Source organism: Trichomonas vaginalis, chromosome II (genome assembly GCF_026262505.1).
Source record: "Trichomonas vaginalis G3 chromosome II, whole genome shotgun sequence".
NCBI lineage: Eukaryota > Parabasalia > Trichomonadida > Trichomonadidae > Trichomonas > Trichomonas vaginalis.
This window is the reverse complement of record NC_067204.1, coordinates 20,355,953-20,373,582: the sequence shown is the minus strand read 5'-3', so window position 1 is coordinate 20,373,582 and position 17,630 is coordinate 20,355,953. Positions and strand designations below refer to the sequence as shown.

At 31.8% G+C, this 17,630-nt stretch overlaps 12 protein-coding genes across 12 annotated transcripts; 5 read left to right on the top strand and 7 right to left on the bottom strand.

Annotated features, from left to right (window-relative positions):
• Positions 1-97: 97 nt before the first annotated feature.
• Positions 98-1,549, bottom strand: TVAGG3_0578200 (uncharacterized protein; the record flags this gene model as incomplete). Its single annotated transcript, XM_001582730.1, has 1 exon — positions 180-1,502. The coding sequence occupies one exon, from the start codon at positions 1,500-1,502 to the stop codon at positions 180-182; it is 1,323 nt and encodes a 440-aa protein (XP_001582780.1).
• A 359-nt stretch (positions 1,550-1,908) lies between these two features.
• On the top strand, positions 1,909-2,542 carry TVAGG3_0578190 (TCTEX1 domain-containing protein 2 family; the record flags this gene model as incomplete). The annotated part of the gene is made up of 1 exon (XM_001582729.1): positions 1,910-2,278. One exon carries the CDS (start codon positions 1,910-1,912, stop codon positions 2,276-2,278), a length of 369 nt encoding a protein of 122 aa, XP_001582779.1.
• Positions 2,543-3,015: 473 nt separating this feature from the next.
• On the top strand, positions 3,016-4,358 carry TVAGG3_0578180 (histone-lysine N-methyltransferase family; the record flags this gene model as incomplete). Its single annotated transcript, XM_001582728.1, has 1 exon — positions 3,080-4,123. One exon carries the CDS (start codon positions 3,080-3,082, stop codon positions 4,121-4,123), a length of 1,044 nt encoding a protein of 347 aa, XP_001582778.1.
• Positions 4,359-4,718: 360 nt separating this feature from the next.
• On the bottom strand, positions 4,719-4,985 carry TVAGG3_0578170 (uncharacterized protein; the record flags this gene model as incomplete). Its single annotated transcript, XM_001582727.1, has 1 exon — positions 4,719-4,985. The coding sequence occupies one exon, from the start codon at positions 4,983-4,985 to the stop codon at positions 4,719-4,721; it is 267 nt and encodes an 88-aa protein (XP_001582777.1).
• Positions 4,986-5,021: 36 nt separating this feature from the next.
• On the top strand, positions 5,022-6,030 carry TVAGG3_0578160 (G-quadruplex RNA binding; the record flags this gene model as incomplete). Its single annotated transcript, XM_001582726.1, has 1 exon — positions 5,032-5,982. The coding sequence occupies one exon, from the start codon at positions 5,032-5,034 to the stop codon at positions 5,980-5,982; it is 951 nt and encodes a 316-aa protein (XP_001582776.1).
• Positions 6,031-6,486: 456 nt separating this feature from the next.
• TVAGG3_0578150 (uncharacterized protein) lies at positions 6,487-7,091 on the top strand (the record flags this gene model as incomplete). Its single annotated transcript, XM_001582725.2, has 1 exon — positions 6,616-6,846. The coding sequence occupies one exon, from the start codon at positions 6,616-6,618 to the stop codon at positions 6,844-6,846; it is 231 nt and encodes a 76-aa protein (XP_001582775.1).
• A 328-nt stretch (positions 7,092-7,419) lies between these two features.
• On the bottom strand, positions 7,420-7,989 carry TVAGG3_0578140 (translation initiation factor protein; the record flags this gene model as incomplete). Its single annotated transcript, XM_001582724.1, has 1 exon — positions 7,420-7,989. The coding sequence occupies one exon, from the start codon at positions 7,987-7,989 to the stop codon at positions 7,420-7,422; it is 570 nt and encodes a 189-aa protein (XP_001582774.1).
• A 626-nt stretch (positions 7,990-8,615) lies between these two features.
• Positions 8,616-9,512, top strand: TVAGG3_0578130 (negative regulation of actin filament polymerization; the record flags this gene model as incomplete). The annotated part of the gene is made up of 1 exon (XM_001582723.1): positions 8,616-9,512. One exon carries the CDS (start codon positions 8,616-8,618, stop codon positions 9,510-9,512), a length of 897 nt encoding a protein of 298 aa, XP_001582773.1.
• Positions 9,513-9,883: 371 nt separating this feature from the next.
• On the bottom strand, positions 9,884-10,891 carry TVAGG3_0578120 (protein transport to vacuole protein; the record flags this gene model as incomplete). The annotated part of the gene is made up of 1 exon (XM_001582722.2): positions 10,124-10,654. The coding sequence occupies one exon, from the start codon at positions 10,652-10,654 to the stop codon at positions 10,124-10,126; it is 531 nt and encodes a 176-aa protein (XP_001582772.1).
• Positions 10,892-11,117: 226 nt separating this feature from the next.
• On the bottom strand, positions 11,118-12,185 carry TVAGG3_0578110 (uncharacterized protein; the record flags this gene model as incomplete). Its single annotated transcript, XM_001582721.2, has 1 exon — positions 11,475-12,011. One exon carries the CDS (start codon positions 12,009-12,011, stop codon positions 11,475-11,477), a length of 537 nt encoding a protein of 178 aa, XP_001582771.1.
• A 2,090-nt stretch (positions 12,186-14,275) lies between these two features.
• On the bottom strand, positions 14,276-14,647 carry TVAGG3_0578100 (ATP binding; the record flags this gene model as incomplete). The annotated part of the gene is made up of 1 exon (XM_001582720.1): positions 14,276-14,647. One exon carries the CDS (start codon positions 14,645-14,647, stop codon positions 14,276-14,278), a length of 372 nt encoding a protein of 123 aa, XP_001582770.1.
• A 28-nt stretch (positions 14,648-14,675) lies between these two features.
• TVAGG3_0578090 (uncharacterized protein) lies at positions 14,676-16,128 on the bottom strand (the record flags this gene model as incomplete). The annotated part of the gene is made up of 1 exon (XM_001582719.1): positions 15,100-15,510. One exon carries the CDS (start codon positions 15,508-15,510, stop codon positions 15,100-15,102), a length of 411 nt encoding a protein of 136 aa, XP_001582769.1.
• Between the last annotated feature and the right edge of the window lie 1,502 nt (positions 16,129-17,630).

Genomic DNA, 17,630 nt, shown 5'->3' with positions numbered 1-17,630 from the left:
TACTTTATAAAACTTCATTTTAGCCTTATTGTAGGCATTCAAAATCCTGTTTTGAAATTAAAAATTATATTTTCAAAAATTTAAACATTTCAAATACGGCAAATGATCTGTAATAAAACTATATTAGATAGAATGCTTTATATAAAATAAATAAAGAATAATATAAAAAAAATACAAAATTAATTTGAAAGTTGAGAAAGTGTTTCACGGAGAACTTCGTTTTCCTGGCCAATGCAAGAAATTATTTCAGCAATTCCTTGCAAATCTGAAACGTAGTTAAGATGTTTGATTTCTGCTTCTTTTAAGAGATTTAAGAAATCCCTATAGCATACTTCATCAGATAACGGTTCATCCGATGGTCTGACAGTTGAAAATTCTTCAATAACAACGGTTTTTCTGTCAGAATCAGCTTTTACACGTTTTAACTCCTTTTCTAGGTCCTTAACAGTCCTTAGGAGTGATTCTCTTTCTCTCATCTCTGCATCAACTGTTCTTGTAAGCTCTTCTATGTATGGAGAATCAATTTGAATGACAGGAAGGTTATTTCTCTCTTGTATTAAGCGTTTCTCGAGATCTCTCACGATACCAATCTTTTTCTGGATCGATTTTGCTTCGCTTCTGTTGTAATTTTGAATTGTATTTTTCATTTCGGAAATTTCGGATTTGTTTGAAGCAATCTTTTGTTTGAGCTTCTCCAATTCTTCTTTGGCGGTCTGTATCTCGTTTGTTGTTTTAGATTCTGTTTCGCTGTTTTCTTTTTCAATTTTAACGATATTCATTTCTAATTCCGAAAGATTTGTTTGATCTCTTGCTTGTTCATTTAACGTTGATGATAGTTTATCTTCTTCTGCGCGAACTTCTTCAGATTTTTTATTAAATGAAGAAACAAGATCATTATACGCTACTAATTGTTGTTCATTAATTGTAGCTGCTTGTTGCTTCCATCCGTTCAATCTAAACCTTCTGCCATGTTGTGCTTCTCTTTCTATTTTTAATAATTCGCATTGTTGTAATAGATCTTCGATTTGTATACGGCTAAATCTGCATGTCTGAAGTTGGTGAACCAATACTTCTTGCTTTGTGAAATATGCGCCAGAGTCTTCTATGACTAACGTAATTTCTTGTTCTTGTGCAGCGGCATTGGCTAGATTTTCAGCGATTTCTGATTCTTCTTGGAATAGAGTATCATAATACTGTTGCGCTTTTGATAATTGCTCTCGTAAATTCGCTTCTTTTTGTTTGAGATTTCTTATTTCAGGTGTTTTTAATGCATTTATATCGCTTAGACGATCGAATTCTGCATTTAACTTAATTTGTGTTTGAGCGAACTCCTCTTCAAGGTCCTTCAGTGCTTTTTGAGATTCGGCTAATTGACTTCTCAAAAGAGGGAGTTGAGAGTTCTGCGCTTGCAGCTTTGTTATCTGATTCTCCATTTCCTCGTGCTCATCGCTCATTTGGAGGAGCTGTTCCTTCATTATTCCATATTCCTCGAGAGTAATCATAACTTTAGTGTAGTTTCGCCTAATGGTGTCACCCCCTGAAATTTTTCCTTAATGTATTTTATATTGCATTTATTGAACTTGCATAGATATTTAGAGAGTAATTGATGTTGATTTTGTATTGTGTAGGACATAACATATTAAGTTATTAAGATTGTTTAGTTCAACATTATCATTTACTATTGATATATTAAAGATTCTAAGACATATTTTGATTTTTAGTTATTTAGCTAGAGTAACTCATGCAAATGGAATTAATTTAAGAAATATGAATGTTTTGCAAACATCTCATTTTCGGCAACGTGAGATCCCACTTTTGAGAGTTTTACATGGCATTTGTCAGTTATATCAAATAATTTAGGGTAAATACACCGGTAAACCCCTGGAAAATAATTGAGAAGATTTGATGAATGAAGCAAAATCAACAGCAAGCTGAACTGAAGACGCTTCCAAAATTCCCGAAAGAAAGAGCTAAAGAGATAGCAGACTTTATTTTAAAAGATATATTTGAAGATCCTCAATTTGATTATAATTATATTCAATACTTTCTAGATATGGCTTCAAAAGCAATTACATTCGAAATCCATAATGATATAAGTTCGGATTTTTCTGTTTTTGTTCAGGTAACACTTCTTGAAAACTTAGGTCAATCAATAATTTCAGCATCAATGTCTCTATGGGACCAGCGCACAGATGATTATGTTGCTACTTCATACTCAACAAACAAATTCACGTGCTTAGTTAACATATATGGTGTTTTTTCTCCTGAAAACAAGTAATTAGAAGACTTGTAAAGTTAATATTAGCAAATTTATGATTCATATTAAAGTTCAATATCTGATTGTTGACTTTTAAAGATATTATTAGCAAATTACAGTATACGGAAAAAGTATACTGTTAAATGAGTTCCTCATGCTTACAAAATCTATGTTAAATCTCCATGTTCCAAATTACTATTATTGAACATGTTATTCAAGTTTGCAAACTAATAATTTTTAAGTAAACAAGCATATCATGTTTCTTTTTATCCGAATGAGTTAAATAAAGTTATATGATCTTACTTACCATGATTTTTGAGTTCTAAATATCAAATTTGTTATATAATTACTGTTTCAGATGGCTGTGTTTGCCATTTGTAGCCATTTTCGGCAAAAATGGCATATATTGATCGTAGTAAATGAGCTTATTCAAATGATTTTGAGTGAGATTGTTTAAAATTCGATTTCAAAATTTATCACGCAAAACATAAGACAGACTTTTAGCATAATCACATTTGTTTAGAGAATGACAAAATATCATTCGATAATTGAGAAATAACATTATATTGCTATGAAAGTAAGGTATTTATTAAGAGTTTGTTGGGACTTATATACGCTGCAATAAGACATTAGATAGTTATCATACTTAGCAAGACCAGAAGAGAAGACAGTATAAAAATAAGTGTGCCTTCACTCCGAGGTGTGATACAGTTATGATCTACTCTATCTATAACATAAATATGAGTCCCTTTCCCCGGCTAGAAATGGTGAGGGTACACTTATAAAAATGTGGGTGAAAGAGTGTAAAGCTTTTTTTTTCTGATGAGTGTGAGAGAACTTCTTAACACAATAACTCAGAAAATAAAGGACTCTTTAGATTGTTCAGATGAATGCAAAAAACTATCATCCAAGTATACTGATTGTATCAAGCATGATGAGTTTTATAATCTTCCAATTAACGTGATTTTTAAAATTACAGAAATGCACAAAGGAGATCTCTCACAAAAACAAATAAATAGAGTATGCGATAAGATTCGAGCAAAATTCGGAGAAAACTACGTTCGAAAATTCAAAAGTATCGAAAATGTCTACAAATCTTTATCATTTGTAGCATATGCACCTACAAAAGAGCCTATCCCTATCGCCGAAGAGGAAGAAGATTGCGAGATCTTTGAAGAAGAAGACGAAGAAGGAGAATTTGAAGAAGAAGAGGAAATAAATTCCGAAATTACATTAGCAGAAGTGCCATTAGGAATACTCAGAGCAGCCTGGACAGGAGATATAAAGGAAATACAGCACTATCTAATACAAAATCCCCAACTTATTCAAAGTTGTTTTGATAGAGTTGGATATCCACTTCATTGTGCTGTTTTCAATGATAGAACAGAAGCTGTAGAGTATCTAATAAAGAAAGGCGCTGATGTTAATCAACAAGGAGCTTTAGGACAGACTCCATTGCATTATGCAGTTCAAGGTGACGTTGTAGAGATATTTAATTTATTACTAAAGGCTCCAAACATTGTAATCGACTCTGAAGATTATGCTGGAGATACTCCTTTCGTTGTAGCTGCAAAAAATGAAAAATATGATTATATGAAATCACTTTTAGAGAAAGGTGCAAACATTAACTACCAAAACCATGCAAAAGAAACAGCTCTACACTACGCTGCAAGCAATGGAATGTTAAAACTTACGGAATTTCTTTTGAATAACAACGCAAATTACAATTTATGCGATGAATTCATGAAATCTCCATTTATCGTCGCATGTGAATGTGGCTTTGGAGATGTTGCTTCATTAATCAACCAGAAATACGCTGAATCTAATATTGTTATCATACAAGATTATTCTAGTGATGAGGATTAATTTTTCTTATATTTTGTTTGAATAATGACTGATTTTTTTTTGTATAAAATTATATAATATTATTTAACGCTTGAAATCATTATTTTTTACATCTGATTTTCTTTAATTGCGTAAATATTATAGCTCCACAACTTGAAAGTCAATGATTGTCATAAAAATTATTCCGAATTTGGTTTTTAATTTGGGTAATTCATAACCTATTAAGAATATCCTCATTAACATTGTATAATTTCATTCGTTTCTAGGAGTTAGCTTACTTATATGTGAATTAATGTAAAAGAATTGGATTCAATCGATAAATAATTGAATTTTTTACTATAGATAATGACAGAATTTAATAATATATGTTATATATGGTGATATATTTTGAAATATTCTTTAAAACATCAAATTTCAGAATCATATATTGAATCATTCCCATTAATGAAAAATAATAGACAGCACTATCTGTTTTAAAATATTTATGGTCAAAAATAATAGCAGGTACTGTAAAATACACATTTTATTAACATATCTTGTTTTTGTTTTTTAATTTTTGTAAAATAACACGAAAATCTATGATTTTATGGGACTATGTGATTGGGAATGAACATATTTATTTCTCTTCTGTACCACGTTCGGCAATAGTAAATTCCATCTTTGTTTCTGTTTCTGCAATATCAAACATTGGAGATACAGTTGTAATTTCTTTCATAATTCGTCGTAAATGATATCCGTAGAAGCCTAATAATAAAGCTAATGATAAAAACATTATAATCATAGCTATTGGATGTGCACCAGTTGACGAGAATGATACATGCTCCCCTAGGGAATCATCAGGAAGTTCAGCCTTTACTAATGAAAAAATCCAGAAAAGGAGCATTTTTTTTAAATATTGTCACTTTTTCTCTTCCTAATTTATACTCAGAATGGATAAATCAAAAAACACTCAGCCATGGTCTGCATCAGAAGATACATTAGTAGTTTGGCTTGTTTTATCATGCCCATTCAGCGAGTTTTCTAAACAAGCAGCAGCTTTACCAAACAGATCTCCTTCTGAAATCGTTGAAAGGTTTACAGTTATTATGAACGATCCAGAGCTAACAGAAAGAGTCAACCATGAAAGCCATAATGATATTTTGTCATATCGTCCAGTTCCATGGACTACACTCGAAACGTACAATTTAGTTCGTTTATGTCATCAAAACAAGCGTTGCATTCCAACAACATTCCTCGAAAGATTCCCATCAATGTTTCATCCGTCAAGAACAGCAACAGCAATTACCACAATGGACGAAAAATTACGTCAAAAAGAGCAAAGTTCAATAGAATCACAAAATGCCATATGGCGTCAATATCAAGACGAGATATACAAATTTGTTGATAACCATGATTTAGTTGCTTTCCCAGGTTCAGAAGATCCTGTTAAAGATGTAACTGAATTTATAAAATCAGAAACAGATAATCTTCTCAAACAAGAAGAACAAACTAAAGGTTTATCTTTCGATGTCATTACTTCAAAAGTTGAAGGAAAATGGACAAAGAAATCATTCGCAGTTTTAGTTGGTGGAACAGATGTTCGTTTAATTGAATCTACAAACGTAGTATTCGGAAGAGCATCTCCAAAATGCAAACCTGACGTAGATCTTGCTTATTTGAATTTACAAAGTATTTCAAGACGCCATTGCGCAATTAAGCTTTGCACAGACCTTAGATTCTACATTGAATGCCTTGGAGCCATAGTTATAGTTAATGGTTCAATATTCAAGAAAGGATCTATTGTTAGGCTTCATGATAAGGATATTATTGATATTGGTGGCGCACCTTTTGTATTTGTAGAAAATCATAGCCTAATGGATTCATTACGCCACGCAAAATAATTAAATTTTAAATATAATATTGTACAAGCATTAAATAAAGTCGTTTATTTCTTCATTCATTATATTTTTATATTTTTATTGCGCATTACACTCTAAATGTTAAATTTTAAAATATTTTTCTACAAATTATCTAAATCATTTGCAAATTATGTGCAATATGTCCAGCAATACAGAATGGAGTACTTACGTCAATAATTTTATCAGAATTAGATAAATAATGTTATTCAGTATTGAATTAACTCAATGATATAATTAATGCTGAGTAAATTCGTTAAAATTACATGAATTGTAAAATATGCGAAAGCAGAGACACCATAAAGAGTTTCTTTTTCGATTTCAATTAATTCAAAACGAAAAACTATGCTCTTAGACTGTAAACGTTTTACCTTCTGATTGCACATGACACAACAATACGTTTACTGCTTCAGAGTTATTTCTTAATTTATGTTATTTAATAAAAATGATGTTAATATCTTCTATGTTAGTTGTATTAAAAAATTTAAGTAAATAACAAAATTAATTGTTTAATCCGGGATCCATCACGAACAGGAGTAATCTGAATCGAGTTTCCGGACGAATCCGGCGACATGTATCTCACTCACAAACGCAGCGTGCTTAGTCGTTCCATCCCAAATGGGTCTTCGCAGGGCTCGCCATTATATGGGCTCGTTACTGGTTCCAAGCAATGCGTTCACCGCATGTTCCGCCAAGAAAACAATTAGCGCTCTCAGACTTTCCCACAGCCGTAAGACAGAACAAGTTTATCAGTATGGTGGCTGTTACACATCCTCCATCGTGATGAATGGCTATCGTCTTGATTTCAGACGTTTACTTTTAGATGGAATCAACACCAAGCAAATATGATGTTGGGAAATTCGAAGATTGTTGGATACCATTAAACCATATAGGTAAAAGCATGCTACTTATAAAATTATTTTTCATATTTGATTCTTTAGTTAATAGCTGATTAATATCTATCGGTATTGATCCTACAAGTGATGGACATAGTGTTGCTCAAAGAGGCCATAAAGACATCCTTGTTCAAGATATATTTCCATAATGATGCTCCTCGTAGTTTATTATTGACTTCATATGAGACATATTTTATTCAGATTCAGCTAGTGACAACATATCTGGCCGCTGAATCATCTTTATTTAAGTTATAAATTAAATATTGTTGATATTAATTCATTGATTTAATATTCTTTTGAAGATGTTCAAATAAACATTTGTAACGTCATTGGTTTTGAAGCAATGAAATTCAGAATTTGCTAAAGTTATTAAAAAATATCAGAAAAACATAAAATCAAAGCTTTTTATAGGATATTAACATTCTGTATTTCTAAAACGAGAGAATTTCATTCTTAATCCAAACAGAAATATAAAAAATAAAATATTTTGCTCGAAAATTGGAATTCAAAACAAATTCTGTAATTACTACCTGCTGTTATTACGTTGTTCTACAGCTCCTTCAGATTCAATGATGTAAATAATTGATTTCGAATTTCCAATTCTCTGATGAGCAAGATATTCGATTTTGCTCTTGAATGGGAGGTTGAGACATTGAGCAAGTTGATTTGCAATTGTTAAACGTAGATTTGGATCATCAGAAGTCTTATTCCAGACTAAAATTCTTTCAGCATCTAACTTTACTGATACAACAGCACCTGTAACATCATCACTAACGTTGTCTGAAATAAAATCAAGAAGGAGTTTTTCCCATTCTTGAGAAGCATGGTTTTTGAGTAATTTAATGAAGAAAGTTCCTCCATTTTGATTTTCTTTATCTTCGCGAACTGCTCTATAGTTACCACGGAAGAAGTGGAGTGCTGTATTCGGCTTCAGTTTTGAAGGAGGAATTGTATGGGAATAAACAGCCCAAAAATCTTCTATTGTTGTAACAGTTGAGATTTTTTGAATGCATTGCAAATAATCTTCAGACCTTCTTTGAGTTTTACTTGTGCTATAGTAATAAAAAGTCCAAGAATTTTCCAATGGATGACTCATTATTTTGTCACTTTTCTTCCTTGTAAATTTTTTTCTTTCCTTCAGCCTAAGACATGAGTTTGTTCTTAAGAAATTTAATAATTGTTATGCCAATACAGATAATGAGATGGCATCCTTTACAATGAAACTCGTATTTCTTTTAGTTTTTATCAAATTCAGTTGGATGTACATTGAACTAGTTTGAACTTTGTCTTGATAAGCATATTTCTGCTCAACATATATCTTAAAATGATATAACTATTGGTCTGTAACAAAATATTGAATTCAATAGTTCTAATTAACATTATATTACGTTGTTATAAGTTCCACTAAAACAAATAATTTATATGTCATTTAGCTCTTCATACAAATCAGATTTCTAAGATGTAATTGATTAATTTTTGACAACAAAGGTTAATTAATACTAGATCTAATGAATGAATTCGAAATGATAGCTTATTTGAAGTCTGAACTTGTATTACCGAAGCGAATTTAGCATCATCTGATATAAAATCATTTTTTCAGAAATTTGAATACCCTCTCCTTTTGGACAAATACTCCGATAAATTGAAATACACACCATACTAGTTCGTGATGGCGGCATTCGATCCGAAATGAAATCAAAAGAAAAATTCACTTCATTTATCATGAAAGCTATAGGAACTGTTGATATTCCTCCAGATACATTGTCCGCAATACGTGATTTTGAGCACAATACAACACTTCGTGCCATTAAACTTACAATTCAAACCGATAAACTTGTAATTGCAGAAAAAATTAACTCTCAAGGCAGTCCACAAAGCGATTTCAACGGTCTCACCAGCCATATGAATAAAGCAGAACCATGTTTCACACTTGTTCACGTTCCAAAGACAGGTGGACACGCTGGAAATGTACTTGTCATATTTATTCCAATGGCATGCCCACTCCGTACCAGAACAGCCTATGTTCAATCAAGATCATCTATCGAGAAAAAGCTCAAGAGTACAATTACATCAGGATTAGACTCTTATTTCATTGATGATCTTAAGGACTTTAACTATTCCGACTTTGAAAAGCAGAATACTAAAGATGATGCTGCTCTATCACCTGAAGAAAGGATTGAGAAGCAAGCACTTCATGATGCAATCCAAGAATCAAAGCATCCAGAAAAGAAAGATGCATTCACATGGAAATGTGATGCACAACTTACAGCAACCTTAAAGAAGCTAGCTACAAAGGTAGGACCAAAGATTGTCGCTGGAATGTGCGAACCAACAGGAAATGGCCTGAAATTATGTGGAACAGGTAATTCATTGAAGGATATCAAGACTGATGGAGCTAGATACATCGCTATGCATTACCAGAAACCAGGAAAAGAAGGCTTTTGCTTCATCTTATTCTGCTCTGACTCTGCAAAGCCACGTGAGAAGATGATGGCTTCAACTTGCAAGCAGTCGTTTATCAGTGGATGCAAGAGTTGCGGAATTGAATTCAATCAACAGATTGAATTGAGAGAACTCTCTGAATTTAATGATGCCAATGTCGAAAGGCATATTAAATGAGAGTTGTAATAAAAATAGGTTTTATTCGGTAAATATTGAGAATTTTCATATTATTTTGCTTATTTTTATCATTAAGAAACAATGTATAAGTGATTCATGTAGTGATGCCGATTTGGAAGTTAATTTCAATTTCGGAAGTAAATTATTTAAGTTTGGGAAGATTTTCAGGAAGATATGATGTAAACATACTACAAATTTGAACTTGGTTTTCGATCTTGGCAGTATAAGTTTCAATTCTCATCTTTAGTTCACATTCAATTTTCATAGCTATAATATGTATCAAAAACATAGATATACTTGAGAAAATGCTATTAATTGTTAAATATAATCTGAGAAGTTATATTTCAGCTAACATAACTTAGTAGAATGGATTTCTATTTGTTTCTTTAAGTATAAATTATATGCTGGTAGTAGAAAATGATATGTTTTTAATGAAATATTGATTCAAATAAGGGCAAGTAATTGATTGAGAACTGCTATTCTACCAAAGGTAGATATTAAAAGAGAAGTCCATGTTGTGAAATTGTAAAATCTAAAAAAATTTTATTTGAAAAAAATATTGGTTTACATAAGCTATAAAATAACATTTTTGATAAAGTAGAATCGTAACTTCATAAGAACTTAACACCATTCTCATCAAAGTCGGCCGCTTTAATTAAATTTGCTTTCTTTTCTTTTACAAGACATTCAATTGCTTTAAGCATCTGTTCTTGATCCATATTATGAAATGCTTCACTTTGAGTATCATCGCCTTCACGGAGTTCGTAAAATGTGAAAACTACGCCCTGAAGATTATTCTTGACCGCCCATTGGTAGAAAATATTTGCCCATTGAGCTGGCTTTCTGAAAATGATTTTGCATTTTGTGTGTTTGTCATCAGACCATTGGGCATTTTGTCTTTGAACGAGTTGGTCCAAAAAGAATTCGGCATCTTGCTGAGATAAAGCTCTACCGATTGCTTTATTGTTGAATAAATCTGTTTTTAACGCATCTGCTACTTTTAAGTCTTCTTTTTTATTTGCTTTGCACCATGAGAGTATTAGATCGCACCATGTTTGGGTCTGCATTCTCCTTGCTTCCATGCATGGTTGAATTGTCCAGAATGGTGGGAAGGAATAAATCGGCGGAAACTTGAACGACATTGAAAAAAAAATTTTTTTTTCTTATTTCACCGGAAAAAACTTATATCATAAATGTTTAAGCATTTGGATTTGGTGTTTCGAATTTCTGCTTATTTGTATTGATCTTTGGTATCAAACAAGCTGTCCAGCAGAGTGATTTTTAAGTTAGCATCATATTGACATCATTTTAATAATTTTTTGGAGTGTTCGCATCATATTGATATCATTTTAAAGGCATTGTGACTGTTTTGATTCAAAAGTTTGAACCCTGTGTGACCACAATGTCGACCAAGCCCCATGTGAATAAAATTTGCATGTGAAAATAAGTTAAATTTAGCTAAGTATATGAACAATCGGTATCAATTAAATTTTTGTATATATAGCCATTCCTTTTTACTATCTTTTAGACTTTTGCAAATTTGTATTCTAAAATTAAAAAATCAAAGCGAGATTGATAGTAAAAAACAAATAACAGTTTATTGATAACATTTTTATCACCACGACCCATAATTTGGCATAGGAGCAAATAAGGATATGGATAAGGTAGTAGATGATGATAATATTGAGGAGGATACTTAGGCTATTGAGTTAGCGGATATAGTCGAGTCGCTTTTTCTTCCTTTTGCTCATATATTATAACATGGTGAATTTTGGAATGTTTAGGTTATCTGATGGTCTAAATGGAATGATGTTATTTAACAACACGGAAGATATCAAAATTGTCCGGAATTATTCAAAGAAAGATCAAAGATCTATAAAGATAAATGAAATAAGATTTCAAATGCTAAAGAAAATAAGAACATATAAACCACTAGCATACAAGAACAAAATGATATAATGGTTAGAACTTATCTGCGTGATCTACAAGAAATCTATAACCCCAACCAATAAAAAGAATAAATAATGCTAAAAATGTCAAAGAAACAATAAGGATAACGTAGTCTTTGAAATTTATCCTTCTTTTTAGACTCATTGCTCGTTTCATAAGAGGATTTTTTCCACCAAGTTCAGCCATATCAATTAAAGCACAAGCTTTATCAATTTCCTTATTTATGTCTACTTTTGAGAATTTATTTGCTGCCATTTGCTCTGCTAAAATAAGATGAGAATATCCAGCCAACGAAATAAGTTGTTTATCTCCGACATGCTCATAAAAAGCAACCACTTTTCTCATAAAAGTGCTAGTGTCTTCTGCTGGATTTGCTCCAAATACGTGATCAATATCTGAACAAATTGTTGCGATTTTGGCTGGCCGTTTTTCTTGTTCTAAAGCTTTATAACATGCAACAACGCCGCCATATTTCGGTAAGTATTCTTGTATTTCTGTTTTCTTTACTTGTATTTCGTTTTTTCCTGACATTTTAAAATTTTTGACCATTTATTTTTTTGTAAAGTGTCAAAAAATGAAAAATGAATCCACGACATTTTTTGGGTCTCTGCTGATCAGAAGATCAGCGAACAAAGAGTTCGCTGTAGGAGCTCCATAACTCTTTTTCGTAGGATTGGGAGCTATGGCGCTCCTCTGTTCCAACTTCCAGATGCAATTATCAACAATTCCTTTTATCCATTCAAAAATAATCAGTAGAAAGGATTGTTGATAGTTACATCTGTTAAAATTCTTTGGAATATTCCATCTCGGAAGCCGCTGGTCCTGTATATGTAATTGAGGTGAAACCGATTAATCTCATTTACTTCTCAATTTTTCTGAGTTTCTTAAAAAATGTAGTCGTCCCTTAAATTCTATCGTTTATTCAGGTTGTTCTGCCTCCTCAGATTGTGGCGGATCTGGTTTATTTACGTCTACAAATTTAATGATCGTAGTATCTATAGAATCTTTAAACCCAGGAATTTTATCTATAAAAATTTCAACATTATCAGTCACATCAACGAATTTTAATAATTCTTTAAGATTCATATAAGTTTTGTCATATCCAATATGATATAATAAATCTGAATAAAATTCTGGCTCATTTTTTTGAAAATCCGGATGGAGTGCAATATCTGGAAATTTTTTTAACAACTCATGCATTAATTTTGTCCAAGATGTGCCAAATGGAACCCAAATTAAGATTTTAAATTCCATTTTTTTTATATCCAAAAGCGAAATCTCCTCCAACAACTATAGGATTGTGTTTTGAAGAGGATGTTTCTACAATGTAATCATCATTTTTCAGATTTGACCCACAAAAATCAAAATTAATTGATTTTGGTGCAACTTTATCTTCATTAATCAAACTTTGTGTTACTGATTCAAACTTCATTTTTGGATCGTTGTATGTAGTGATGCGAAAAATTCCCAAACATATGGGGCTTCTCATATCCCGTCCCCTATCGTTTCCCCAATTCAATTTTTTTTTGGAATTTTATTTTTTTCCCGCCCATTTGAATTAAAAATGGGCGATTTTCGTTAATGTGATTGAAATATCATAAAATTAATACGTATTTTAGCTAATAATTCTATTTTTATACAATATTCTCTCATTAAATCAACAATTTTTTCTAATTTTAATTTTTAATTTTTAATTTCTTCATAATTTTAGCGATTTATGCTCATTATTAGCAAATAAATAATATATAGAATATACTTATTTCATTTTATTCAGATAGGTCTTTGGGATTGGGATACCTTGTCCAAATTCAGAGGAAGTTTGAGAGGTTGGGATGGGGTAGCCCATATTCAATTATCCCAAGTGTACTCCACGAATTTAAAATTATATTATATTATTGACGACATATCTAAATTTATAGATAAAAATTTCAATGCATACACAATTTTTTTTGAGAAAATTCTTTTTTTACTTATTTTCATTCATAAAAGCTCACGTGAACTTAATTAACAACTGAGACATTTCCTATGAAACCATTTAATGCCGTCAAAATAGACATGTCGAAGCTGTTTTGAGTGACTTTCGCTCGATGTCTGATATTGCATCAGACATCGAGCGAAAGTCTCTCAGATTGGCTACACATCCATACGATCAATACTAGAGCTACGAATTACAAGCCTGTTTGGGCGATTTTTGGCCGAGTTCTGATTTTTCATTAGATCTCGAGCGAAAGTCTCTCAAATTGGCTGCCAGTTCATAAGAGTGAAACTCTAGCTACAAATTAGAAGCTTGCTTGAGAGACTCTCGCTCGCGTTGGGATCTGCATCAGAACTCGAGCGAAAGCCTCTCAAAGTGGTAAGACCTGCTCATTGTTGAACAGGAGCTGCGTAATGTGTTCGAGTAGAGTAAGGCTCTTCTAAGATCTTCCCTTGTGATTGGAAGAAATTCGAAGAGCCTCACTCTACTATTTTGTAATTGTATGCCCTGGCCTTTGAGTGACCAGGGCTGCGTAATGTGTTCGAGTAGGATTGTACAATAGATCGGCAAACGTTGAGCAAATTGATATAAACGTACATCCCACAAAAAATGGATTGTCAAAATTTATCACAAATTTTACAAAACCGCAGCGGTTATGACATCCCAGGGCTAAAAAAATTCCGAAAATCGCATCTCTAGTTGTATGCATAATCAAAAGTCGGAAAATTTGATGCAAATGAAAAGAAAGGAAAATCAATTGCTTTAGCAAATAATTTAATGTTTTTTCCATAATCCTTTAATTTTGTCGTGTAATCTAAAATTTTTGTGTTATTATGCTCTAAATAAAATAATTGTTGTAATACGTTATTTCACTGTAAAGAGCTGGAGTTAAACAAGATTCTGTAAGAAGAATCGGGTGTTCTGTTGGATCGATGTGAAGTTGATTATAGAATTCGTAGTGCCAAATCTTTTCCATATCATCCCAATTTGTAATAATCCCGTGTTTAATTGGATATTTGAGGTCGAGGATACAAGACATAGATAAAGCTTCATTTCCAATGAAAAAATCTTGACGTAATCGTTGATTATTTTTTGGACGTCCAACAATGTTTGGGATAACAGAATGTGGAGCTTCCATTGAAGCGAAACCAGCTTTGCACATATATGAACCATTATCTATAACAATTGTTTGTACGTCTTCGTCAAACATTTATCAAAATAATACATAAGGTGGTAATATTTTTTATGAAATAAGGTGGTAAAAAAAATCAAATTATGTCAATTTTCATGGTATTCTGCAGGAGCACAAACTAAGGATGTCGGAACTGCCAAAAGCGCAAATTTTGTTCATCACGAATTGCCAAGCTTGGCAATTCTTAGATGAGCGAAGTTTTGAAAAAAAATTAGTAAATTTTGCATTATTTAAGTCGGAAAGAATTGCCAAAATGACCTCAGAATTGCTAAGTCTGAATCCTTACACAAACTTATTTCTCAATGCTTCAACACATTTAAAAAGAGAAACGTATTGATAAGGGTTGAAAAAACTGAGAGGAGTTAAGTGGTCGGTCAGAACTCTTATTAAGATGATCACTTTTAATGAAGAGTTTTACAGAGAAAACAGAATTATTAATGTGAGAATGTGAATAATTCTGCAAGAATTTCTTAGAGAGAGCAAAATCCGAAAGGATCCCATCTTTCGACGAATCCAAGGCCCAATATTGATGTTGCCAACACAAATGCTGAATCAAAGTTGTAAAACATGAGTGCAATTGAAAATAAAAATAATTCGACTTCCATAGTTTGTCTTGGATTCTTCCAAAGTAGTTCGCGATCGAAAGATGACTTGAATTCCTCGAAACTGCCAAGAATCTTCTTGAATCTCTTACGTAACTGCTGATCCAACTCTTTCATCTTCTGTTTGATGTTCTTTGAGTCTTTAGAGAAGAGGAACTTAATGCCACGGTTGATGGTAAGTAGGAATACAGTGGAAGAAACGAAAAATCGGATTGTAACTATAATTAAAAGTAATTTAAAGGTCAAAATTAAGCCAACAAAGGTACCGAAGAATAACATTTCACTACAAGATATCATATCGTTCAATACATCGTTATTAATTGGAAATGAGATAATAATTTAACTGCGTTCTCATTCACTTGTTCTACAACATGTGGAGGTGGTTCATTAATGATATTATCCTTGATTGCATGATATTCGACGTAAAAATTTGTTGACATCACCACATTCTCTGACACGACGCGGAATACCTAACGCGAGGGAATCAAATTGAGCTTGGCCTATTTGTTGTGTCTCAAGGAGTTTGGAAAAAAGCTCAACAAATGTCTTCTGATTGTCAGGTCTTCCAATCATTTTGAGTATATTGCAATCATTCACTTCTTTCTGAACAAAAGAATCAATATCTGCAATATTATTAAAATTCACTTACTTCAATGTGATTTCTTGCTAATATGAGTTCATTCTTCAAATTTTCTATTTCACAGATCAAACTTAAGCTTTTATCCTTGCATTTCGCTGAAGTCAATATTAAAGGATGTAAGCTATCATACAAAATTAGGGTTGTACAAACTGGCACGCCTGCTGGCACACCTTTTTTGGCCAGCTGGCACGATTTTTTTAAAAAACACATTAAAAAAGTCACTTTTTGCCTCATCTAATGAGATTTTTTTTACCCAGATTTTCCTTACTTTTACCACCCCTCTAAAGCTGGGGACACCGCCTATCGTTGGGAGTAGCTATTAAATAGAACCACCAAGGGTATTTTTCGAACTGCCGGTGTAGTGGAAACATCCGACATAATGATTCATTATGCCAAGGTTTGATTCTAATTTAGCTAATTTTTTTCTTTTTTGGATCATGAATTTTTTTTGGGTCACTATAAGATTTGTTTCATGTTCTAAATCTGCTGCATATGTAATCTATTTTTATTTACCTATTTTTTAAAAATCTATTGGATTGCCAAATTTGAATATATTTAAAATCATAAAACTCCAAAAAAACAAAAAATATTGTTTCATGCATAGTGCCGATACTCAAATATCAGATTATTTAGATATCATAAATAATATCCGAATTTTTTTTCTTAAAAGTAAACTTCAAAACTTCTTGCAATCTTATTCTTCATCTATTGTAAATTTTTAAAACCATTTTTAAAATAATTTTGCGTAAATTTTATTCTCATGTTGTTTTAATCGAAAATTGATACATTTTCAAAAAAATAATATTGACTTATGAAATTCATTTTTAAGGTGAAATAGTATTGTTTTTATTAAGTATTGAATAATATATAAAAAATTAATGAATAATATAAGCAGATTTTTAGTTTACAAAACAAATATGAGCAATGCAATTTCAAACTTTTGCTGGCAATTTCGATATTGCTCAAGTTTGTAGTATTTGTGATACCTATAACATCGGCTTAATCAAAATTCGATTTTTCTTATGAGTTATTGAGAAAATTTGATTGCAATGAGAAGGATTTCGACGTTTTTGATAAATTAAGAGCTGAGCTTTAGGGGTTCAGTTCATTTATGGCTGTAGTTTGATGTGTAGATCTCTTTTTTATTGTAAATTCTTTCAGCATGGAGATCGAGAATGAATCTTTTGAGAACTTTATGAGTTTTTACACCCGTAAAGAGGTCCTTCGAGGAAAGACAGTCCAGACTACATGAAGATGTGGGTTAACCAAAAAAATCCGATGGTTTCCCCATATTCATGTAGATCTTCGAAAAAATGAGCACCAAAAAAGCCAAAAAAATAGGCTTTTTATTGGATTTGTACACTAGATCAATAACCTATTTAGGATCTGACACTCTTTTTAGCCAGAGATATGAGGTCCTTTCTAGGAAAACGATCTATTCATCCATAAAAAAAATGAATTATCGTTTTCCCCAGAAATTACATGGGGAGTGGTAAAAGTAAGGAAAATCTGGGTACAATTTTTTCCCCTTATTTTTCAATTTAGATATGATTTTAAGCTCTCCAAATTGAAGTTTACCTGATGTTTCTTAGTTTTTATGATAATAAAATGTTGCAAAGTTGAGTTTGGATTCAATAAATTTAAGAAAATTTTATTTTACAATGAAATTATAAGAAAGGATGTTTTTATCCTATGTCAAAGAGAATACAATTGTAGATCCCGACTAGGGTTGTTAAAAATATCAAAAATTAGCGTTTTG